The 20,570-nt window shown below is 42.4% G+C and overlaps 1 protein-coding gene across 1 annotated transcript in view; it reads left to right on the top strand.

Annotated features, from left to right (window-relative positions):
• The window catches only part of LOC117221719 (uncharacterized), a 576,963-nt gene that overhangs the window by 449,047 nt on the left and 107,346 nt on the right, over window positions 1-20,570 (top strand). The window contains exons 5-6 of the mRNA XM_076523447.1: window positions 9,582-10,252; window positions 11,809-12,147. Coding sequence (XP_076379562.1) covers window positions 9,582-10,252; window positions 11,809-12,147 — 1,010 coding nt within the window. The remainder of the gene's footprint in view (window positions 1-9,581; window positions 10,253-11,808; window positions 12,148-20,570) is intronic.

Below are 20,570 nucleotides of genomic sequence, written 5' to 3'. Positions count from 1 at the left end.
GAACTTCATGGAAAATATTTTTCCCAATGGATTATAAAGGTAACACAAGTTACGGTTAGAATTATTATACAATGTCTTTTATTTATTGGTTTGTTACAAGAATATATATATGTTAGAATACTACAAAATTATGAAATAAAGTTACTATACAAAATGATGCGCTAATTACGATATTCTGCGAAGCAATTTCTTTTGGTTGACGAGCAAAGATGAACAGTGCATATAGTGCCTATATTATGCGGCGTTTAGCACAATTCGCGCATCTTTCAATTTCTTCCGCATTTTGCATGTTGCGGAAAATCACGTTTCGTACCAAAAATAACCAATAATTAAATACGACAATCACCAATTTTAAAATGGGGAAAAATGTTTCCCTTAGTCGTGAAAGGGTGATGTGACTCTGCTACCCTTCAGAAGAATTCAAGAAACGGGGCACTCGAGCGAAACGAAATACAGCAATGTCTCTCTAATCGACGCACAGATTGTGCACAAAAATGGACAATTTGGGAAGAGGAGATACCATTATTCGAGCCTTACAACTCGTTTTTATAGTTACCGATTGTATCTCCTCTTCCCAAGTTGTCCATTTTTGTGCACAATCTGAGCGTCGATTAGGGGAGACACGACCGAAGGAAAAAACGGAAAGGGAACCCGCGTCGAGGAGAAAGGGGGAGAAGTCGAATGTCGCGGCGAGCGGAATCGAGGGGGGTGAATAAACGCATCGAGTGGTGGAGCGAAGAACGCCACGCGCCGTGATTGTTCACAATGGGGCCAGCAGAGCAAACGTTTTTTCTAGCACGCGATTTCTGTCGCCTCTGCCGCCACAGGACATCGATTTGTCGACCGCGCGCGGCCCGCGATTGATCTTCGGAAAGCGCGTTGTTTGCGCGTAAACGAATTTCAGAGATTATTTCCGGCCGGTCGGCCGCGTCATAAAAACCGGCGAACTGTGATCTCTTCGTTGCTCCGCGAATCCGTGCGAGCGCGCGCACGCCCGTGCGCAAGGTGTCCACGTGTGTAGAAGGTATCCGTCCGTGTGTACATGTTCCCTTCCCGCGGCGCCCCGTTTTCGGCCCGACCGATCGAGCACGGTAAACGATTCAACCATTTATCGGCGGTCCGGGCGAAATCGCTTACGCGGCGATATTCAGCCGCGGAGTAAATAATCGCGTTTCGTTTGAACAATTCGGCCCGAACGGGGGCGCGGATGTCGGCGGCAGAGGAGCCCTTTCGGCGCGCCGATGCCACGACGACGCTGTAAGAGCTGCTTTTATGCGCACTTACGTCGAACCCCGCGGATCGTCTTTCTGTCCTCCGCGGAAAAGTGTTTGCTCCAGTTTCAGGGGATCCTCGCGGTGCTTTGTAAAACATTCGCGACGGTTCGAGCGTCTTCCTAGTTTGCGACTCGCTGAAAATTACGGTTCAGCTTTCAAGTCGGAGATGTATTGTTAAGTTCGTCAACGCTAATTCTACTGTTGTTTAATAGCGACTATCAAAAATTGCCTCACGAGAATTACAAGATAGAATTTATCGAAATTTTTCATAATTTTTATGATAGTTGTAAAATGTTGAATATACATATATAATATTCAACAATTTTTAATGGAAACAGCTTTATGACTTCGATCATTGTGAAATCATAAATGAGAGTGGCTGAGGTATAAAATCGTGAATACGTAATTTAATTATTTTATTAGGCTACTTTCATCTGATCAAAATTATTAGAAACAATTTATATTTGTATAATTCTTGTTTCGTAGAATCGTCCGCGAAAATTTCTATTTTGCGTAAAGATCCGCAGTCCGTTTATTAGATGTATTACTTCTGTTAACATAAACTGTTAAAATCATATTCGCGATTATACAGAGTGTTCCATAATTATATTAACAGTCGAATCGACCTAAGGTCATTTGAAGTAACTTTTTCCTTAGCGAAAATGCAATGCGCGGCTTCGTTTACGAGTTATTAACGAAAAACACTGGCCAATGAGAGGCGAGCGCGGCTGGCGGTAAGCGGCCGAGCCAATAAGCGGAATTGCGCTTCGACTGCTCGTTGGTTCGGCCGCCTCGCGTCAGCTAAGCTCGCGCGAGCCAACGGCGCCAGCGGTCGAGCCGGCCGAGCCAACAGCGCCAGCGGTCGAGCCGGCCGAGCCAACGGCGCCAGCGGTCAAGCGGTTGAATCCTAGCTCAGGTAGCGCCGAGTGAATAAGCGGAACTGGGCTACGTCTGCTCGTTGGCTCGACCGTCTTGCGCCAGCCGATCTCGCGTCTCATTGATCGCCGTTTTTCGTTAATAACTCGTAAACGAAGCCGCGGATTGTATTTTCACTAAGGAGAAAGTTGCTTCAAATGACCTCAGCAATCACCCACTTCCAAGTTTTAACACTTGGCCGACCAATCGGGTAGATCTACCCATTTCCAAGCTAGTCAGTAGCCGACCGATCGGGTAGATCTGCCATTTTGACCTGAGGAACGCTTCTTTCTCTGTAGAACTTCTTATTTCTATAAAGTACAACATAATTATAATAACATGCACCAATTTTTGAAGTCTTTTATTGCCCATTATTACGGTTCTTTATGTTCGGGATTTCCGAAGGTGCCTCTATCAGCCATAAAATTATTTTATTAGAATACTTAGCCGATCGATCGGGTAGATCTACCACTTTGGCCTGAGGAAGGCTTCTTTCTCTATAGAGCTTCTTATTTCTATAGAGTACAACATATAATAAAATGCACACCAGCACACCAACACCACACCCATTAGAAATCGAAATGCTACCTACACCTCACTCTCACGACTTTTTCGAATATATAAGACTCCGCTCAACTTGCAAATATTAATGTAGAAGCCAAGCTCCTTGCTGTGACTCTCAACAAGTGGTGTGAAACGAAGTATAGAAAAAATATCCCTAAAAATGTCCAGAAACATGAGTGACAATTCAAGCGATGAGTTGTTTATGGACACACTATCAGACTGTTCTGAAGACATTGATCTACTGATAAGTGATTGTGAAGTTGACGACAATAATAGCACCATCGTTCCCATATATCAGACTAATCGACGAATTACGTTATTACGAATTACGAGTTACGTTATTTATCCGTCATCTTTACTGTCCTTAATTTTCTGACTCTGTTAACTATACTTTTTGAATAACCATTAAAAAATAATTATTATAAACCTTTAAATTCGAATTTTGTATAAGCAATATGTGAAATCGTTGAACGAAATTGTTACCGTAAGATATAATTGATCGCATAAATAATTTTCGGACGTTTTTGATTTCAAATAGCGTATTTCAGTCCGTGCTGCCTCAGAAAAATGCGCGGTGGACAGCGCAGTTTGGCTTTCCCGAGCGCGGTGGAAACTGTACAGGTCTCTGTAGCGCGTGCGGTCGGCTAAGTGTTAACACAATTATGGGACACCCCATAGAATAGTTATGGTAGCCTATTGATAGATGGTAGTCTATTACCTCGTCCATTGACGAGTCTGTTAGGAAATGTCTCGGCATTTCATCCAGAATTAGCCAGGAACAATCCGATTCCACGGAACCGTCGAAAAGCAGAATTCCGCGAGCCCGCGGCTAAAGTGACGCATAAATCGGCGGACGCTCGCAGAGGAGCTCATTCCGCATTCTTTCCATACGTTTGGTCAACGTCGCGACGGGGGCGAAATTCTGCGCCATTTACCGGAGAAGTTATAACGCGGATTAAAATTTCGTTGCATTCTTCCGGCAGTCGGTCGCGCTGGAATGCAACGTCGGGACGAAATATCTACTGTGCCCCGGAAAAATTCCAGACGCCGCGTCGGCTAGCGCGGTAACAATGGCGCTATCTAATTTCTTTGTTCCGAGAAATCCCACCGAGCCACCTTGCCCGCTCCTGCTTGGTCGCCGAAAAAAATACAGCCGCGAGAATTTCATTTCGAACGCCGCGCGGAAGCTCCCTCTCTCTCTCTCTCTCTCTCTCTCTCGATACGTCCTTCTGGGAAAACAAGTTCATGCTTTCCACGCGTTCCTCTTTGAAAAAAATCATTTCTTCTATGCAAGTTCAGTGAACAATTATGCGACTGTTGAGCCAATCAATTTCGTAGAATGGCCGTAAACGAAGCCGGCAAGTTCGGCAATTTGGAATTCCAGTCGTCGGTGTCATAAAGAATGATCGAAATATGAAACGTTTTGTGACTTATGCGGAAAGATGAAGGGAAAGTAGCATAGCGATTCGTTGTTCTAATTTATTACATTCGTTATAAACAGTCTGCGGAAGTTTATGCACTCGCGATCTGCAGCGAACGCGCTGACCGTATGCAAGAATATACAATGTCTGCGCAAAATATGCAAGAATATGCAACGTTCGTGCAAAATATGCAAGAATATGCAACTTCTATGCAAAATATGCAAGACAAGGGATATATTTTTTATATCCTCTAATGACGAAACACATTTCGGTTAAAGTTTTAATTGCCTAGTTGATTCGATGAAAAATATAAAATTCTAGAATAGAAAATAGTTACTAGGGTCTTAAGGAAAGTATGAAAAAGAGAGCTAAAGCCATACTAGCGATTTATCTTTTCATTTATTTTTGGAATTGCATCGAGGACCATTAGCAAGCATACAACTACAGCAATTACTCAATATGCAGTAATTTGATGCAATATATTATATGTATATCAAAATAGACCGAAGAAATTCTAATTATTTATTACATAGCTTCATTTCGTCCAAGATGATATTCCTTCGATATAATTATTGTTTGCCAGGCGGAGAAATCTTTCCTCGCGCGAGCTTCTTTCGCATCAATCTCCTACCGCATGCAAAGTTCTCCGAGAGCAGGATTTGTATAAAAATGTTCCTCGCAAAATTCCGCGAAATCCCACCTGGCAATTTGAAATTCGTATGTCGCAGTTATTCGAACAAAAACATCGGCTCTGCAAGTAGACCCGGCCCGGACGGAAACAGTACTCGTCTGAGCACTCAGCTGAATTGGCTCGTCTCGATAACGTCTCAGCAATATTATCATTCCGAACGAAACACTCGTTCGCCGCCGCGGCCTTTCACCGGCAATTCGGTGCACTGCGATTCTTGCGAGCCGTACGAACGCTATCGTCGGCCAAGGAGCAGGATCAAAAGAGAAATAAATTATATAGACCCGAGAGGAACAAATCGCCGGTACGTGTTCGAACGAGGGAAAAAAAGGAGCCAGTCGATACCTCCAACCTACTTTCCTCGAGAACAGGGAGAAGGGAGAGAGAGAAAGAGTGAGAGAGAGAGAGAGAGAGAGGAGGGAGAGGAGGGAGAGCAGTAACAGTATATCGCCCGAGAGATCCTGTTCGACGTAAAATTACAAATGACGCGTATTTCTCTTGAAAGTCCTGAAAAGTATAGAGGAGGCCGCCGGAGGGCCACGATACTCCTCTCCGCTTGTTATCGGAGCCGCCGTTTGCCAGAGAGAGAGAGAGAGAGAGAGAGAGAGAGGAACGAAAGAGGCGAGAGAGGGAGACAGAAGGCGACGGGGAGAGAGAGGGAGAGAGAGGGAGAAATCGAGATCGAGGGAGAAAGAGAGATTTAGGAAACGAGAGAGAGAAAGAGAGACATAGAAAACGAGAGGGAGCAAAAGAGAAAGAGAGACGCTAAAAACGAGAGAGTAGGAGAGAGAGAGAGAGGGAGAGGAGGAAGAGAGACATAGAAAGCGATCGAGAGAGGGAGCAAGCATAGAACGCGAATAGAAAGAGGAAGAAAGAGAGACAAAAATCGAGAGAGAGTGAGAGAAGGAGAGACGCGATCGGAAGAGGAAGAAAGAAAGACACCGATGACGATAGAAAGAGGGAGAGAGACGTAGAAAGCGATAGAAATCGGGAGAAAGAGCGCATTCGCAGGACGCAGCGCCGAGTCGTTTTCGCGGCGCGATGTGATAAAACGTCACTTTTCGATGGGTACTAAAAGATGCATCGATAGCGGAAGCTGCAGGGGGCACGCGAAGCTGTCGGAGAATCCAGCGCAGGCATTCTCAGCATCGCAGTAACTCCGAAGCCTGGAGTATCCGTGAACAAAAGCGTCGAATCGCGTGCTCCTCGGGAAAGGAGGCGTCGAGCCGCGCGCTTCTTGCCGAATTGCAACATCCACCGGCGGCGAATCTCGAATCGCGGAGCGTGTGTCGGCGGAATTTTCTTCTCCCGCGGAAGCGCGACGGTGCACGGACCGTGCAAAGGAAATTCTGTACGCGATCGCTGCTTAATACCGGAGCTGCGCTCTATGCTGATTTTCGCGAGACGTTTGCGCGACTACGTATAGTCAAAATGATTGGTTTCTTATTTCTTTTTTATTGTACAGTTCCCGATATGATAAAAATGCTTATGGGAGAAATGTTTGCATCAATTTATTTATCCGAGCATATATTATCGTAGAAGTTGCACCAAGTTTACTTAAATTCAATCTTGCCATTGTTATAAAACAATGCAGTAGAACAGATACAGATTTTTTTCTTTCACAGTTCCCGATATTAAAAAAGTGTTTCTAGGAGGAACTTTTAGATCGGCATCTTTATTCAAGCATATATTATCATAAAAGTCGCACAAAGCTTAAATAAACTCGATCTTACCATTGTTATAATGAAACTGCGGATTTGTTGTAATTATGACAAAAATGAATAAATCAAATGTAAAATTGTAAAATCATTGGAAGAATTTGAGAATATTGCAACATTATTTTCAACTTGTTATAATTATTAAAGGAAAAAAGACATTTTCAAATAATTTAAATTTCTTATAATTAACTGAAACAATTTTTATTTTGCATAAAGATCCGCAGTCTAGCTATAATACAATACAGTAGAACCTTCGTTATGCAAATTAATTGTCCGTTATACAAATCCGTTATACAAATTAAGTGTCCGTATGAGAGAATTTTTCATACGATAGCACTCAGTTTGATTTAATAATCAAGACAAAATGAAAAAAGAACGTTTCTAAATTATACACAATCGAAAAGAAACGATATTTTACAATCCTCCAGAGTTCTAGTGTTAACACTATGCCGTTCGGCGACACTACAGTGGTGCTCTTCGCAAAGTATTGCCTGACGGCCGGTGACACCACAGTGGTGTCGCGCGCAAAGTATCGCTCGGCGGCCGGCAACACTGCAATGGTGTCGTGCGCACGGTATCGCCCGGTGGCCGACGACAACACTTTTGTATCCTTTGCATTCTCTCGATGATCCGTGGGGTTCTGTTGTTGCTTTTGTTCCGTACCGTCTCGGTGCAGTATTTTTAGCATAAAGCTGTACAGCTTTACGTGGAATAAGTTACATACGTCAGCAAGTGTTTCTTTTTATGAGTACTTGTACCCATTTATCATGGCAGACGAAGGAGAAGACACTGTTATTTACGAGGAATGCGCGGACGACTTGTCCGACGTTCCAATCGACATTGCGGATTTGGAAGAAGACATTGCAGATCCGACAAATTGAAATCAATTGAAATCAATCCGACGGATTGAAAACTCGTGAGAACTGCCGATGAGATTAAAAAAGCTTGAAATTTATCATCTCCCAATAATCTCAAAAACAGCCGGCGACAAGCGAAGTAACAGAGTTAGTGGTGCCGGCGCCAAGCGAAGAAATGTTTAAAAACTGTGCGGCCGGCAAAGTGTTAACAAGGATATGCAAGATGCAAGAAAGATTTAGAAAATATAAGAAGACTCTATTCGGTAGAGAGTTCGGTAGAATTGGACAAGTGATCAGACAGCGCAATCTAATTTAATGACGCGCCCGTGGAAAGCGACTCGAGTTAATTTTTGTGGAAACATATTGTGCCAGGATTCAGAAAAATGCTATTCTGCGTTCCGGTCGTAAACCTCCATGTAGAATGAACATTTTATAAATTGTACTGCCAGCGGGGCAATATCTCGTAGAAAAATGAATGCAGAAAGTTTCGTGAAAAATTGCTAAAATCTACTCGGTATCAAGCATACTAGATGAATTTTAATTAAAAGATCGCGAGATTCGTCATAGTAAAATATCTGGAAGAAGAAAATTACGAAGCTCGATCCCTCGACCAATCAACCTTCAAGATCTCCAAGACAAGTGTTCCTTGAGGTTGCAAACTTTGACCTCGTTTTCTGAAACTTGCTCGGTAACATGTAGAAGACATGATCGCGATTATGTTATATCATATATTATTACTATACATTATCCTTATACCAGTGGAAAAGAAGAAATATTGTACTTTTAACCACCTAATCGAAAATTAAATAAATAAGTAACTACATTTTTCTTCATTTTATACAACTTACGGCATGTTATATAGAAAACCGATGATTGCGAGAACGTGTTGTGCTTCACCTGCCGAAAGCATGAAAGAAAATTCACCTTGCTTTCACGATGACTCGGCGTTTATCGCCACTCATTCTTCGCTATGGGTATACCCTCCGTTCACTCGCTAAAGCAACGAAAAACACCAAAAACCAACAATAGCTGCAAACTCCTAGTCTTTCATACAGGGTCCTGATCTAAGTCTGAGTAATTCTTTTAAAATGTCACTTCTTCGTCGTATGCAACAAAGGGGTTCCCCGTTGTAGTTACTAAATAAATAAATGAATAAATAAATAAGTAAATAAAATGAATAAAAAAAAATATAGAAGTCTATGTACTCATTTTAAGTCTCTACCAGGTCCAATATCTAAAAGGCTTCCCGTTGTTGTCACCAAATACATAAATAAATGAATGAATGAGTAAAATAAATAAAAATAATATAGAAATCTATATGTACAGTAATTTCTCCGAGAAATGTTCGGAGCTCTTTTATTTGGAACTTTTTGCCACGATTCGGAAGCAATTCGGAGGTCACGTGCCACGATTCGACGGAAATTCGGAGGCCACGTGACATGTTTCGAAGGCAATTTGGAGATCACGTGACGCGATTTGGAAGCAATTCGGAGGCCACGTGCCACGATTCGAAGGCAATTTGGAGATCACGTGACGCGATTTGGAAGCAATTCAGAGGCTACGTGCCACGATTCGAAGGCAATTCGGAGGCCACGTGCCACGATTCGAAGCCAATTTGGAGGCCACGTGACACGATTCGACATCCAGTACCTTCCACGTACAGTAATTTCTCCCTAATTCGCGCTGAGATTGCCCACAAAAATGGACGATTTGGGAAGAGGAGATACGATTATTCGAGCATTGCGCCTCGTCTTTATAGTTATTTACAATCGGTAACTATAAAAACTAGCCGCAAAGCTCGAATAATCGTATCTCCTCCTCCCAAATTGCCTACTTTTGTGCGCAATCTCAGCGCAAATTAGGGAGAAATTACTGTACCTTATAGCTCCGCGTTTTTTTTTACCTTGACCCACACCCAAACAGTCCATTTTATGTTATCTTCCGGGAATTCGCATCGCGTGTCGTATAACACGCTCGACGGACTCCGTCGAGCTTTAGCATCGACGTAGCAATAAATTACATAGATCTAGCACAGGGAAATTCATAGCAACCCAAAATTTAATATTTCCAAGAGAAATCACTGTACTCGTTTCGAGCGTCTGCCAGAACCAATATCTAACGAATCGGCAAATTGTCTGTATCAGAAACGAGCAGCGGAGCCATGGACCACAATCACTCCCTAGTCGACCCAGAGGACCGGCGGATCCCAGTCGACGACGACTCGAGGACCTTGAACTGGACTCTGGTCGGTGTCCCAGGCCTGGATACCCGCTCGAACGACACTGCCAACGAGCTCGCACAGCTCAGCCTATCGAACCTAGCTCCGTCGAGCCACAACGAGCCCGAGATCGCTTCGGCATCGTTCGGGGAGCTTCAGGGAGACGAGAGCGGCTCTTCGTCGGATTTCGGGCCGTCGGGCAACATTTGGGCCGAGGACGAGGACGCGGCTCTAGGAGAGGATGAGCTGGACAACCCGCGAAACAAGGCGCAGGACAGCAGCCGGGATTATTCGGTGTCGACGGGGCCGAGCCGAGCGGAAGCGTCCACTCTCGGCCCCTGGGAGGATCAAGTCCCTTGGAGAAGCGAGTTGGAAGACGTCCAGGTGGAGGACGAGGGTTTAGCCGCCGTTTTGGAGCGGGTCGACGACGAGGGAGCCGTCGAAGCTGTCCTCGAGCCGCACAACAGGGAGTACCTGGATGGCGCTGTTACCTGGATCTCTGGAGTCGCCACAGACTCCAGGCCCAGCGAGCAGAGGAACGTGGAGGACATCAGGGCCATCTCGTTCCCGGTGCCCCCACCTGCCGAACAGTTCCAGGTACGAGTCCTTTGATTTTAAGGTTTCATAAATGTTAGAGATTTTTAAGACCATATCGATAGAATTTGCCACGGCGACTGCGAGAACTGCAAGCCAAATGGAAAACTCGTTCTTTATTCAATAATGTTGGTAGATATATGGTAGAATATGGTAGAATAATGCGATTGGTTCAAGTTATTCCGTGGTCCGATCGGAATTTTTTCGGGTCAAATAACATGAGAGCTTTAAGATGATTGTAGCAAATTCTTCGTCAACCCTTTTTTCCCGGAGTTATTAAGGCTTTTTATATGTGAACCTACAATTTTGTTCAGATTCGGAAAGAACCTTGTATTTTTTATGATGCTTGCCGAATTCGCATCAGCATCTCCTGAAAGATGGCTACAAAAAAATTGCAGGTCAACCTATAAAAAATTGAAGCTGACCTTGATAACTCGGGAAAAAGAGGGGAGACCAAAAATATAACCCAATCATATTCAAACTCTCTTTAAACCGTGTTATTTGAGCTGAAAAAATTTCCAGTCGAACCACTGGCGTAGACTAAATTCAGCCGATCGCGTTCCGTGGTCCACCCTATATATTGGTAAGAATATCAAAGAAAGCTTCGACTTGCAAAGGGTTAACCCTTAGCGGACGACAACTTTTTCGGCCGAGTCAGATAGCAGGACGAGGCGATTTTTGCAAATATGTCGAGTGTCTTATATGGTACAATAAAATGATCTTACATATAAATTATCTTACAAAAACGTTATGTTTCGTTAGTTTATCTATATTCACAATTTTATGAATATAATTTTACAAAAATTATGATTTGTAGTTTCGTTCGGTGTGATAGTTTATAAAACATTGACCAAGATGCATTCTTGGTTTATCTGGACATGTATCACAGAAACAGGTCGTCTCATGTCTTCCCCCTGGTTTGTTTCGACTGGAACAAACTTTACAATCTTTCTTTGTGCCAGTAACAATTACATGCAGTTTCCCGTTTAGACGAATTTCGTCAGAGTTGGATGTCGAACTTGAAGATCTATCTCGTGGTTGACAAAAATCTCCTCTCAATTTGTTGATCAAAATTTTGCGAAAGTTCAAATGTGTAACTGGTTGTTCGTTTCTCTGTCTTTTTACATGTTTGTACAGAATGTACGAATCGATTAAACAAATTTCCAGTCCCCGGAAAAATAATTTGCGCCACCACTTCAGGGACTTTCACATAAAACAGTAGATTGGATAACGTTGGAGATAACGAAATCTAACGTAAACACCGATTGTCGCCTCTTATTCGCCATTCGTCCTGCCGCGCGAAGCCCCGTGGCGACCGAGAGTCGCCTCTCGTCCGCTAAGGGTTAATAATATAAAAACATTCTCGAACTCTCCTAACGTCTTTAGAATTTTATATTCGATCCAGTTATTTTCCTCAAAAACGCGTCAAAACCGCGGTTCGGTAATAATGCAGCACCGTCGCCTGCAATTTTGTGCGAAGATCGAAGACGATTCGAACAGACGGGACCAGAAGGTTGGGCGAACACGCCAGATCTATTTTGCTAAATCGTTGATTCCAGGATCGGTTCGACGGCCGGCAACACGACGAGGAGCCCAGAAAAGAGACCAGGAAGGAGCACGGCAGACCGATGAACAATCACCTCCTGGGCACCGGAAAGTCCACCAAAGCCTTCTACGAGATAAAGCCCTCGATCAGGACAGAGATCGAGAACGATCAGCTGTACCCTGCAAGCACACACAGGACGCTGCCCAGGAAATTCGTGCTGCCCACCGTCGGCATCGCCTACGGCAAGTTCGGACCGTATTTCGAGGACGGGGATCAGGACGCGAACGTCACCGCGAGGATTGGCAGCACCATGCTCCTCGATTGCCGGATCGGCATGCTCGGCGACAAAGAGGTGAGTCGGTCTTCGTCTCTTTGTAGTTTCGTTTCTCGTTTTCGTTTCCCTGGATCCCGATGTTTCGTTGCCGTCCGAGAAGAGCTTCTGGCTCTGCAGGGCCGCGTCGAGCTTTCGTCGTTTCATCTACCTGAAAAATATTCTCAAAATTACAGTAATTTCTCCCAGAAATGTTCGTAGGTCGGAATTGAATCAGGCAGATCTGAGAATACTAAGTCGCGATTCTTCGGGCCTCGCGGCTCGTTTTTATAGAAACTCGGGCGGTCGGCAAAAAGCCGGCATGCCGGTGTGCATTAGTATGAATACATAGTAATGCTAGAACTTAACTTTTTTATTTCTAATTTTTTGCCACGATTCGAAGGCAATTCGGAGGCCACGTGCCGCGATTCGAAGGCAATTCGCAGGTCACGTGACACGATTCGAAGGCAATTCGGAGGCCACGTGCGGCGATTCGAAGGCAATTCGGAGGCCACACACTACGATTCGACGGTTTTTCGACGGCTCCGCGATTTTCCTTACCTGACTCGCATCCAAACAAACCATTTTGCGTCGTCTTCCGGGAATTCGCGTCGCGTGCCACATCACATGCTCGACCAACCCTGTCGAACCTCAGCATCGACGTAGCAATAAATCACATATGCGTAGGACTAGCACAGGAAAATTCACAGCGACCCGAAATTTGGCATTTCCGGGAGAAATTGACTTATTAGTCAATTTCGAGTGAATTAGCGAGTGAATTGACTTATTAAGCATATCACTCAATTAACATGTTCGCGATAATATCTAGAAAATGATTTCCTTTCTGTCCACGTTGAATGCAGAATTCCGTGAATGTTCAAAGATAATCAAGATCGTCGTCGAGCAATTATTTCTTGAAAATCACAGTTTATCTTAAGTATTATGCTCGGCGAAGCGTGTTCGGCGACCGTGTTGTATTAGTATAATTTGTTTCGCAGAAAAAAAGCTCGGTTACTTCCGCGGCTACGAAAGTTTATCTATTTTGTCGTTTCGCGTTTGTATCTCGGTCTCTCTCTCGTCCACCTGTATTATTCCGTCGCTTTTACGAGGCGGCGCGGCGTCTGATGCGGCTCGCGAAATGGGATGGACGATGGAACATGATGAAAAACCGGCTGCAATGGTCTTGTTATATTTTTATGATCTCCCGCGCTGCACGATAAAAAGGTCCCGCGATGATGAAGCGACGGGCGAGAACTTGTTTCCGGTTTGATCCATCCCCCGTGCTTTCGGCGGACGCAAGAAATTGTTCGGTCAATTTGCTAATCCCTGTATTATCCATTTCTGCGCGGCGCAACCATAATTGCCTACGACGTTCAGAAATATTCACTGCCGAAGCTTTCGGCGCGTACCATTCGTTCGTGTTGTTATCAATTTGTTACTTGGTATGAATCGGTAAAAATTTGCGTCACGAGAAACGGTGCAGGACGTCGTAAAGAAGACAAATTGCTTAAATAGTAAAAATATCGATGAGAATAAAAACTTGACTGAAATATAAAGTAAAGTACGATGATCACTAGACCGCGGATTTCACGCATTTATTGTTAAAACAAATACCTGAAATACAGAGTGAAATACAAAGTAAAAATATCAGAAAAATGTAAGAGTATTATTTTGGATTATTTTTACTTTGTATAAATTTATTTAAAAAAAAAAAATACATTCTTGTCAGTCTCCTGGTTTTCGCAATTGATGCCGAATGATAATAACTTTATCTTTAACTGCAGAGAATGTTAAAAAATATCACGAAAGTGGCATCGAAGAAAATAATAATTAAGTATATTACGCAGAATATGAGTATTGCGTGGATTTTAATTCCGGAATTGCGATTAATATACAAACGGATGTCGGCGGTAAATGTTGGAGTCACAGTTCCTCGTGATTCCCGAAGCCGTCGATACTGCTTTTTAATGCGTTCAGCAGGAAAACCGGGATGTAATGTAACGATGATGGATGAGATCGTAACTTACGATTCCCTGCGTTCCCCGGCGACTGAAATATTCGGTTTCCTTCAATCAATGATATTGATATTGATGCGAGCGAGTCGAACGTCGCAATTACTCGGCCGCAATTTTCGTCCCGTCGAATCGTTCTGCACGCAGAAACGCGTACTTCTTTGTCCGGCGGGGAATAATAATTCATTAGCGCCGCTTCATCGCGCGGAACATGGTCACCTTAATTTCACGATTCATACAGATTCGATAAAAATCAGGTACATTGTGACCCTTGAATATATTAACAATCAACCGCTTCGAAACAGAAAACTGCGTCGCTCGATTCTGGATTTTATGCGTTTACCGCTTCAATGAGCCAGGGAAAGTTTAAAACAATAGAAATAACAAAGGATCGCGAGAAAACGATTTAATGCGAAAGTAAATTGCTGTGCATTTTCTGCCGCTTGTAATCGATGCGATCAATTTTTATTTGCGATCGAGAGTTCAATAATTTGAGAAATATTTAACGATAAAGGAATAATCGAAATGCTAATTTTCCAGCGGTTATTTTAATCCGTTAGCCGTTATCATTAATTCCAAGAAGACTGTCGACATTAGTCTCGCACAGAGCTGGGCATTATTCGGATTGTTTCGAATAAATAATTCATTATTCGTCGTAAATTATTTTACGTATTTATTCAAATAAAAGATTATTCGAATAACTTCTTATTCAAATAATTTAACAAACTCTTTATTCGAATGATCTTTTATTCGAATAACATTCTATTCGAATAATTAATGACTCGAATAATTTCTTATTCAAATAATTCAACAAATTCTTCATTCGAATAACTTTTTATTCGAATAGTTTATCGTTCGAATAATTTCTTATTCACACACACACACACACACAAATAATTCAAGAAATTCTTCATTCAAATGATCCTTTACTCGAATAACTTTTTATTCGAATGATCCTTTATTCGAATAACTTTTTATTCGAATAATTTATGATTCGAATAACTTTTTATTCGAATAATTTATGACTCGAATAACTTTTTATTCGAATAATTTATGATTCGAATAACATTTTATTCGAATAATTTATGATTCGAATAACTTTTTATTCGAATAATTTATCGTTCGAATAACTTTTTATTCGAATAATTTATGATTCGAATAACTTTTTATTCGAATAATTTATGATTCGAATAACATTTTATTCGAATAATTTATGATTCGAATAACTTTTTATTCGAATAATTTATGATTCGAATAATTTCTCATTTAAATAATTCAACAAATTCTTCATTCGAATAACTTTTTACTCGAATAATTTATCATTCGAATAATTACGTTGAAAAGTAAATCAAGTAAAACTGATGCACACGCGAATTTGAACGAATATAATCATAGCCGACGGGGGAGATCGTGGAAAGCATTTACCTCGGAAGGAACGAAGTTGATTAACGGCCCGAGTCGCATTAATTGAGCGACCACATCCGCGCTACCGATCACAATTACCAATTCCACGGGTCGATCGATTAGAGCACCGTTGTCTAGAAAATGTGGGACAGGAGGCGAGGCGATCGCGAGGCGTTTCGTCTGTCGCGGCTGTCGCGGAAGTTTTCGCGCGGTAATCAGCGTCGGTTTTCATCGGATCCTGCGCTCCGCTCGATCCTCCTCTTCCCTTCGCGCCTCTTCTCGCCGCTCCGGCGGTCGCTTGGGATTCCAGATGGATTCATATTCCCCGGAATACGTAATGTGAAACCGATTCCGACGGCAGCCGTGCCAAAGTACGAAAAGGAGCGGCCGTCCGTGCGCATCGATACGCCCCGCGAATATCAAGCGAGTTTATGCAACTGCCGTCGCGTCGCGTCTCGACTCGTCTCGTCTCGTCTCCGCGAATTTAATCGCGAAACAACGGGGCATCTGGCCAATTTCTTTCATCTTTATCGCGAACGTTTCTACCAGGAAGAACTCGTACCAGCATACACTTTCGGTAATTTGTCGCTGCGGACTTTTATGAGCAGCGAACAGCCGCGCGAACATTTACCGTTCATCCGTCTGCTCCGTCGCTTTTGCGCTAAACAGAATTCTCGTCACAAAAGTAAATTCTTATCGCTTGGCGCGTGTTCGTATCGCTTTCATCGCCTCCAGAATTTTTATTTCACGTGCTATTTTATTTTTTCAATGCCACGTGCAGTTTCGATGTTTATTAAATAGTGAACGATAACGACTACTAGGTATTTATTAGCATATTCATAAGTAATAAATTTATAACATGAATATGTGCATTTAAACTAATTTTCGTCGAGTTTTTTTGAACAATAATAATGATTTGTTAAAATACATTTTGAAGTAAATCAACGTTTATTGTCATGAAATTATTTAACAACAAATCTTAGGAATAATTATACATTTTGCCAGGGTTTATAAATATCTAATTGACCTATAAATATACGTACAAAAAGGCTCAATGTAAAGTTGACAATACATAAACTGCGGATCTTTGTGCAAAATAAAAATTGTCTGCATTAAATGCAAGCAGTGGGTTTAGAGATTAATTTTTTAGAATAATTAATTTTCTAATCATTTCGAGATTAATTTCCTCCTTTAATAACTTTGACAAGTTGCAAACAATGGAATAGCGTCTCCAAATTCTTTTAAAGTTCGTCCGCAGTGTATTTGACGTATCCATTTTTATCATAAGCGCGTAAAGATCCGCAGTCCCCGATAATAAACAATGAATCGGTAAATTGTTAGCAACGCGTCGTTCGAAATTTTTCGAAATTCTCTGAAACATAAATAACCGAGGTAGCAATTTTTACACAATTTCAGTATTTCCTCCGTTGATCGCAGCTCGCTGAAAAATTCCATTTCGACAAACCGTTTCGCCAAAGTTTTCCGCAAAGCCTGCATAAAAATCCGTCGGCTAATTAATAACTGAAAGCCACGAAGCTGTCGGAAGCGACGCGCGAGTGGAACTAACGATGCCATAAGCCGGTTCATCTAAGTTTTTCGATCCCGTCGGGCCGGCTGCGTTGTTAATTCGTTGGGAAACAATTTGTTCGTCGTGGGTGTACGACAAAGGCGGAGCGTAAGAGTTGTTGCGCGGACCTTGAACGAAGAGCCGGGGCAGAGGGCCGGCCACAAAAGACTCCTTGTTAGTCAATTTGTCGTGTAATTGAACGAACCTCGGTCCTTTAATGTTTACAATTAACCGGGCACCTTTGTCCTCGCTCCATTCGTGGAAACGCACACGTACACACGTTGCGTTTTCCGTCTGGCGTGGTCGCGCAGCGTCGGACAAACACGGCAAAAGTGAATTTGATGATACCATTCAAATTCGAGGCTCGCCGTGGAAGGGCCCTTTGTTCCCAGCGCCGTATGGAAATGTAATTCCGCGGAACGGCGCAAGTCGCGGAAAATGTCAACGCGCCGGGAAACGCGCTTCGAACGCGTACACGCCGCGAATTTCTATATCTCCGCTGTGTAGCCCGTGGAACAATTAGGCTAATTTGGCAACAGCGCGCCGCCAAATATTTCGGTTTCCGATAACAACGGCGTTTTAAATATTCATTTCCATTCGCGTCCGCGATTGCCAAAATTAATTTGCTTTTACGCCCCGTGCCGACGTAATTATCCGAAGAAACAGCGAGCGTGCCAAATACCGTGCTCTTGCAATAACGTTACTTATATGTTTAAAAACGACATTATTAGACCAAAGATATCGAATTTTTTCAATAAAATTTTCTCCGTATTTTTTATAATAGACGAGTCGAAACTTCAACTGCTTCGAACCTATAAAATGCGGAAATTAATTTTTGAAACTTTTTATACAAGGCTCGATGCGCGCTTTGTCGAAACGACTGAAAAAAAACACGTTGCAAATAATGACAAAAGATACACAAGAATGATGCTTTCCGATGCGAAAGAATAAACTATTTTATTCATAATGTGTGTGTGTGTGTGCTCGTCTAAATTACAGAGAAACAATGACATAATCGACTTCTTAGATATATTGTTTTATTTAAAGTAATTCAGTCACTGTGACGAATTTTTTTATATCTTGGTCATCTTCTTACGAGCACCTTTTGCGTTCTCCATGTATATTTCCCTTATAAAAAAATTCGCGGTTATACAGGGTGTCCCAGATTTTAATGTTCAAACTTCGTCAGTATATTTTATGGCATAAAGTAAGAAAAAATGTCACGTAAACATAGGTCATATAGAGCTTTATTAAGAAGTTATAACAAAAATTCAGAATATCTTCGATCGATGTCAATCATGTATTGTTAACAACGGTTATTAATACGTAATGTATTAATAAACACAGCTTACATAAACACACGGCATGTGCTGATCTATTCAAGCCAATGCTTCGCTATTCTAATGCAATTACTATTCCTATATCCTGAATTTTTGTTATAACTTCTTAATAAAGCTCTATATGACCTATGTTTACATAACATTTTTTTCTTACTTCGTGCCATAGAATACACTGACAAAGTTTGAACATTAAAACCTGGGACGCCCTGTATAAAAGACATCAACATATAATTTAAATGTACCGACAAGTGCGACATACTACTGTGATCAAAAAGTAAGGTGAAATTGTCATTTAAAACTCCCGGACATTAGGAAGGCAGGCAATTGTTTTTTTCCTAGGTTGGTAGGACTGTCTATAACAATTGCCAAGCGTCTGTTTGTTAAAAGGTTTAATTATCTCCGAGTTACACGTGTTTTAGTAAACGACCAAAAGTGAATTTTTCGATTTTTACAATGGGTGATTTTGTTGAGCAAAGAACTTGCATCAAATTTTGTTTGCGGAACGAATATTCTTGTGCGGACACGTTGAAAATGTTGCGGAAGGCCTTTGGTGATCAAACTATGGCACAAAAAAACATTTATAAGTGGTACAACGAGTTCAAAGCGGGCCGAGAACGCGTTGAAGACGAACCGCGCTCTGGACGACCATCAACGTCTACCGACGAGGGCCACGTCCAAAAAAATCGAAGATTTGGTGCTTGAAAATCGTCGACTGACAATGAGAGACCTCGCTGATAGTGTTGGAATATCATTTGGCTCAGTCCAAACCATTTTGAAGGATGATTTGTGTCTCAAACGCGTCAAGTCTCGATTAGTGCCAAAACCGCTCAATTTTTTGGAAAAAAAGCGTCGCGTTGATGTGTGTGAAACTTTGCTGTCTGACTATCAGGACCACTTGAAATGCATCATTACTGGAGACGAGACTTGGATTTACGCATACTACCTTGAAACCACCGACCAATCCAGCGAATATCGTGCAAAAGGTGAAGCAAGACCGAAAAGACCACGGCAAAGTCGATCGAAAATCAATGTCATGTTGACAGTTTTCTTTGATTATCGTGGTGTGGTGCACTATGAATTCCTTCCGCTGGGCCAAACTGTCAACAAAGAATATTATTTGAGCGGTATGCGTCGTTTGCGTGAAGCTATTCGTCTGAAACGGCCGCAATTATGGGCGAACAACTCTTGGTTCCTTCATCACGATAATGCACCATGTTATACTGCATTGGTTCTTTGCGACTTTTTTGCCAAAAACTCGACTCATATCGTTCCGCAACCACCGTATTCGCCTGATTTGGCTCCGTGCGACTTCTGGTTATTCAGCAAACTCAAAAAGCCAATGCGGGGACGCCGTTTTGACACGATTGAGGAGATAAAAACCGAATCGAAGAAGCTCTTGAAGGCTATACCGGAAAAAGACTATTCCGACTGTTTCGAGGACTGGAAAAAGCTTCGGAAACAGTGCGTTTTATCGGACGGGGATTACTTTGAAGGGGATGAAATTGATTTGGAAGAATAAATAAAGAATTTACATTTTATAAACAAATTCACCTTACTTTTTGATCACAGTAGTAAGTAAATTAAACCACTAAATTTGTCCGAAACTCCTAATCTCACTTTAATAGCCAATTAATTAATTGACACGCTTATTCTACGATCGAGGATTCTACGACTGCATGCGAGAATTTGCTCGTCGAGAATTCAAAAAGTGGAATTCAAAGTATTCTGCTGGAAGTTTCGTAAAGAAAAAAAAAAGAAAATCAAACTCTTCGCTCTCGTCTGGGACGCAAACTAACGAAAAACACAACGGCGGTTGATGAATTTCGGCCGAGTTTAATAGATCAAACGACACCGCGAGCGAGTACGCCCTCGAATACGGCCGAACACGCTCGAACACGCTCGAACACGCTCGATAATAGCCGTCGCGCGGCCCGTTACAGCCCCGGTTACGAAAACGATTCGCGTTCGACCAGGCCCGGGGAAATTATACGCCGTTAAACGGCCGTCGTTTTATGCAAATGTCCCGGTCGAATCCCCGGATTTGTTAATTAATCGAGTGTGAACGGCCCGCGGCGGCCGTTTAAAATACAATACGTTACACGATTACCCCGCCGACGAGACATTACGATGTCTGCAGGGCAT

This window comes from Megalopta genalis, chromosome 7 (assembly GCF_051020955.1).
Source record: "Megalopta genalis isolate 19385.01 chromosome 7, iyMegGena1_principal, whole genome shotgun sequence".
Lineage (NCBI taxonomy): Eukaryota > Metazoa > Arthropoda > Insecta > Hymenoptera > Halictidae > Megalopta > Megalopta genalis.
Note: the sequence above shows the minus strand (reverse complement) of the source record. Positions and strands in the feature narration are given on the sequence as shown.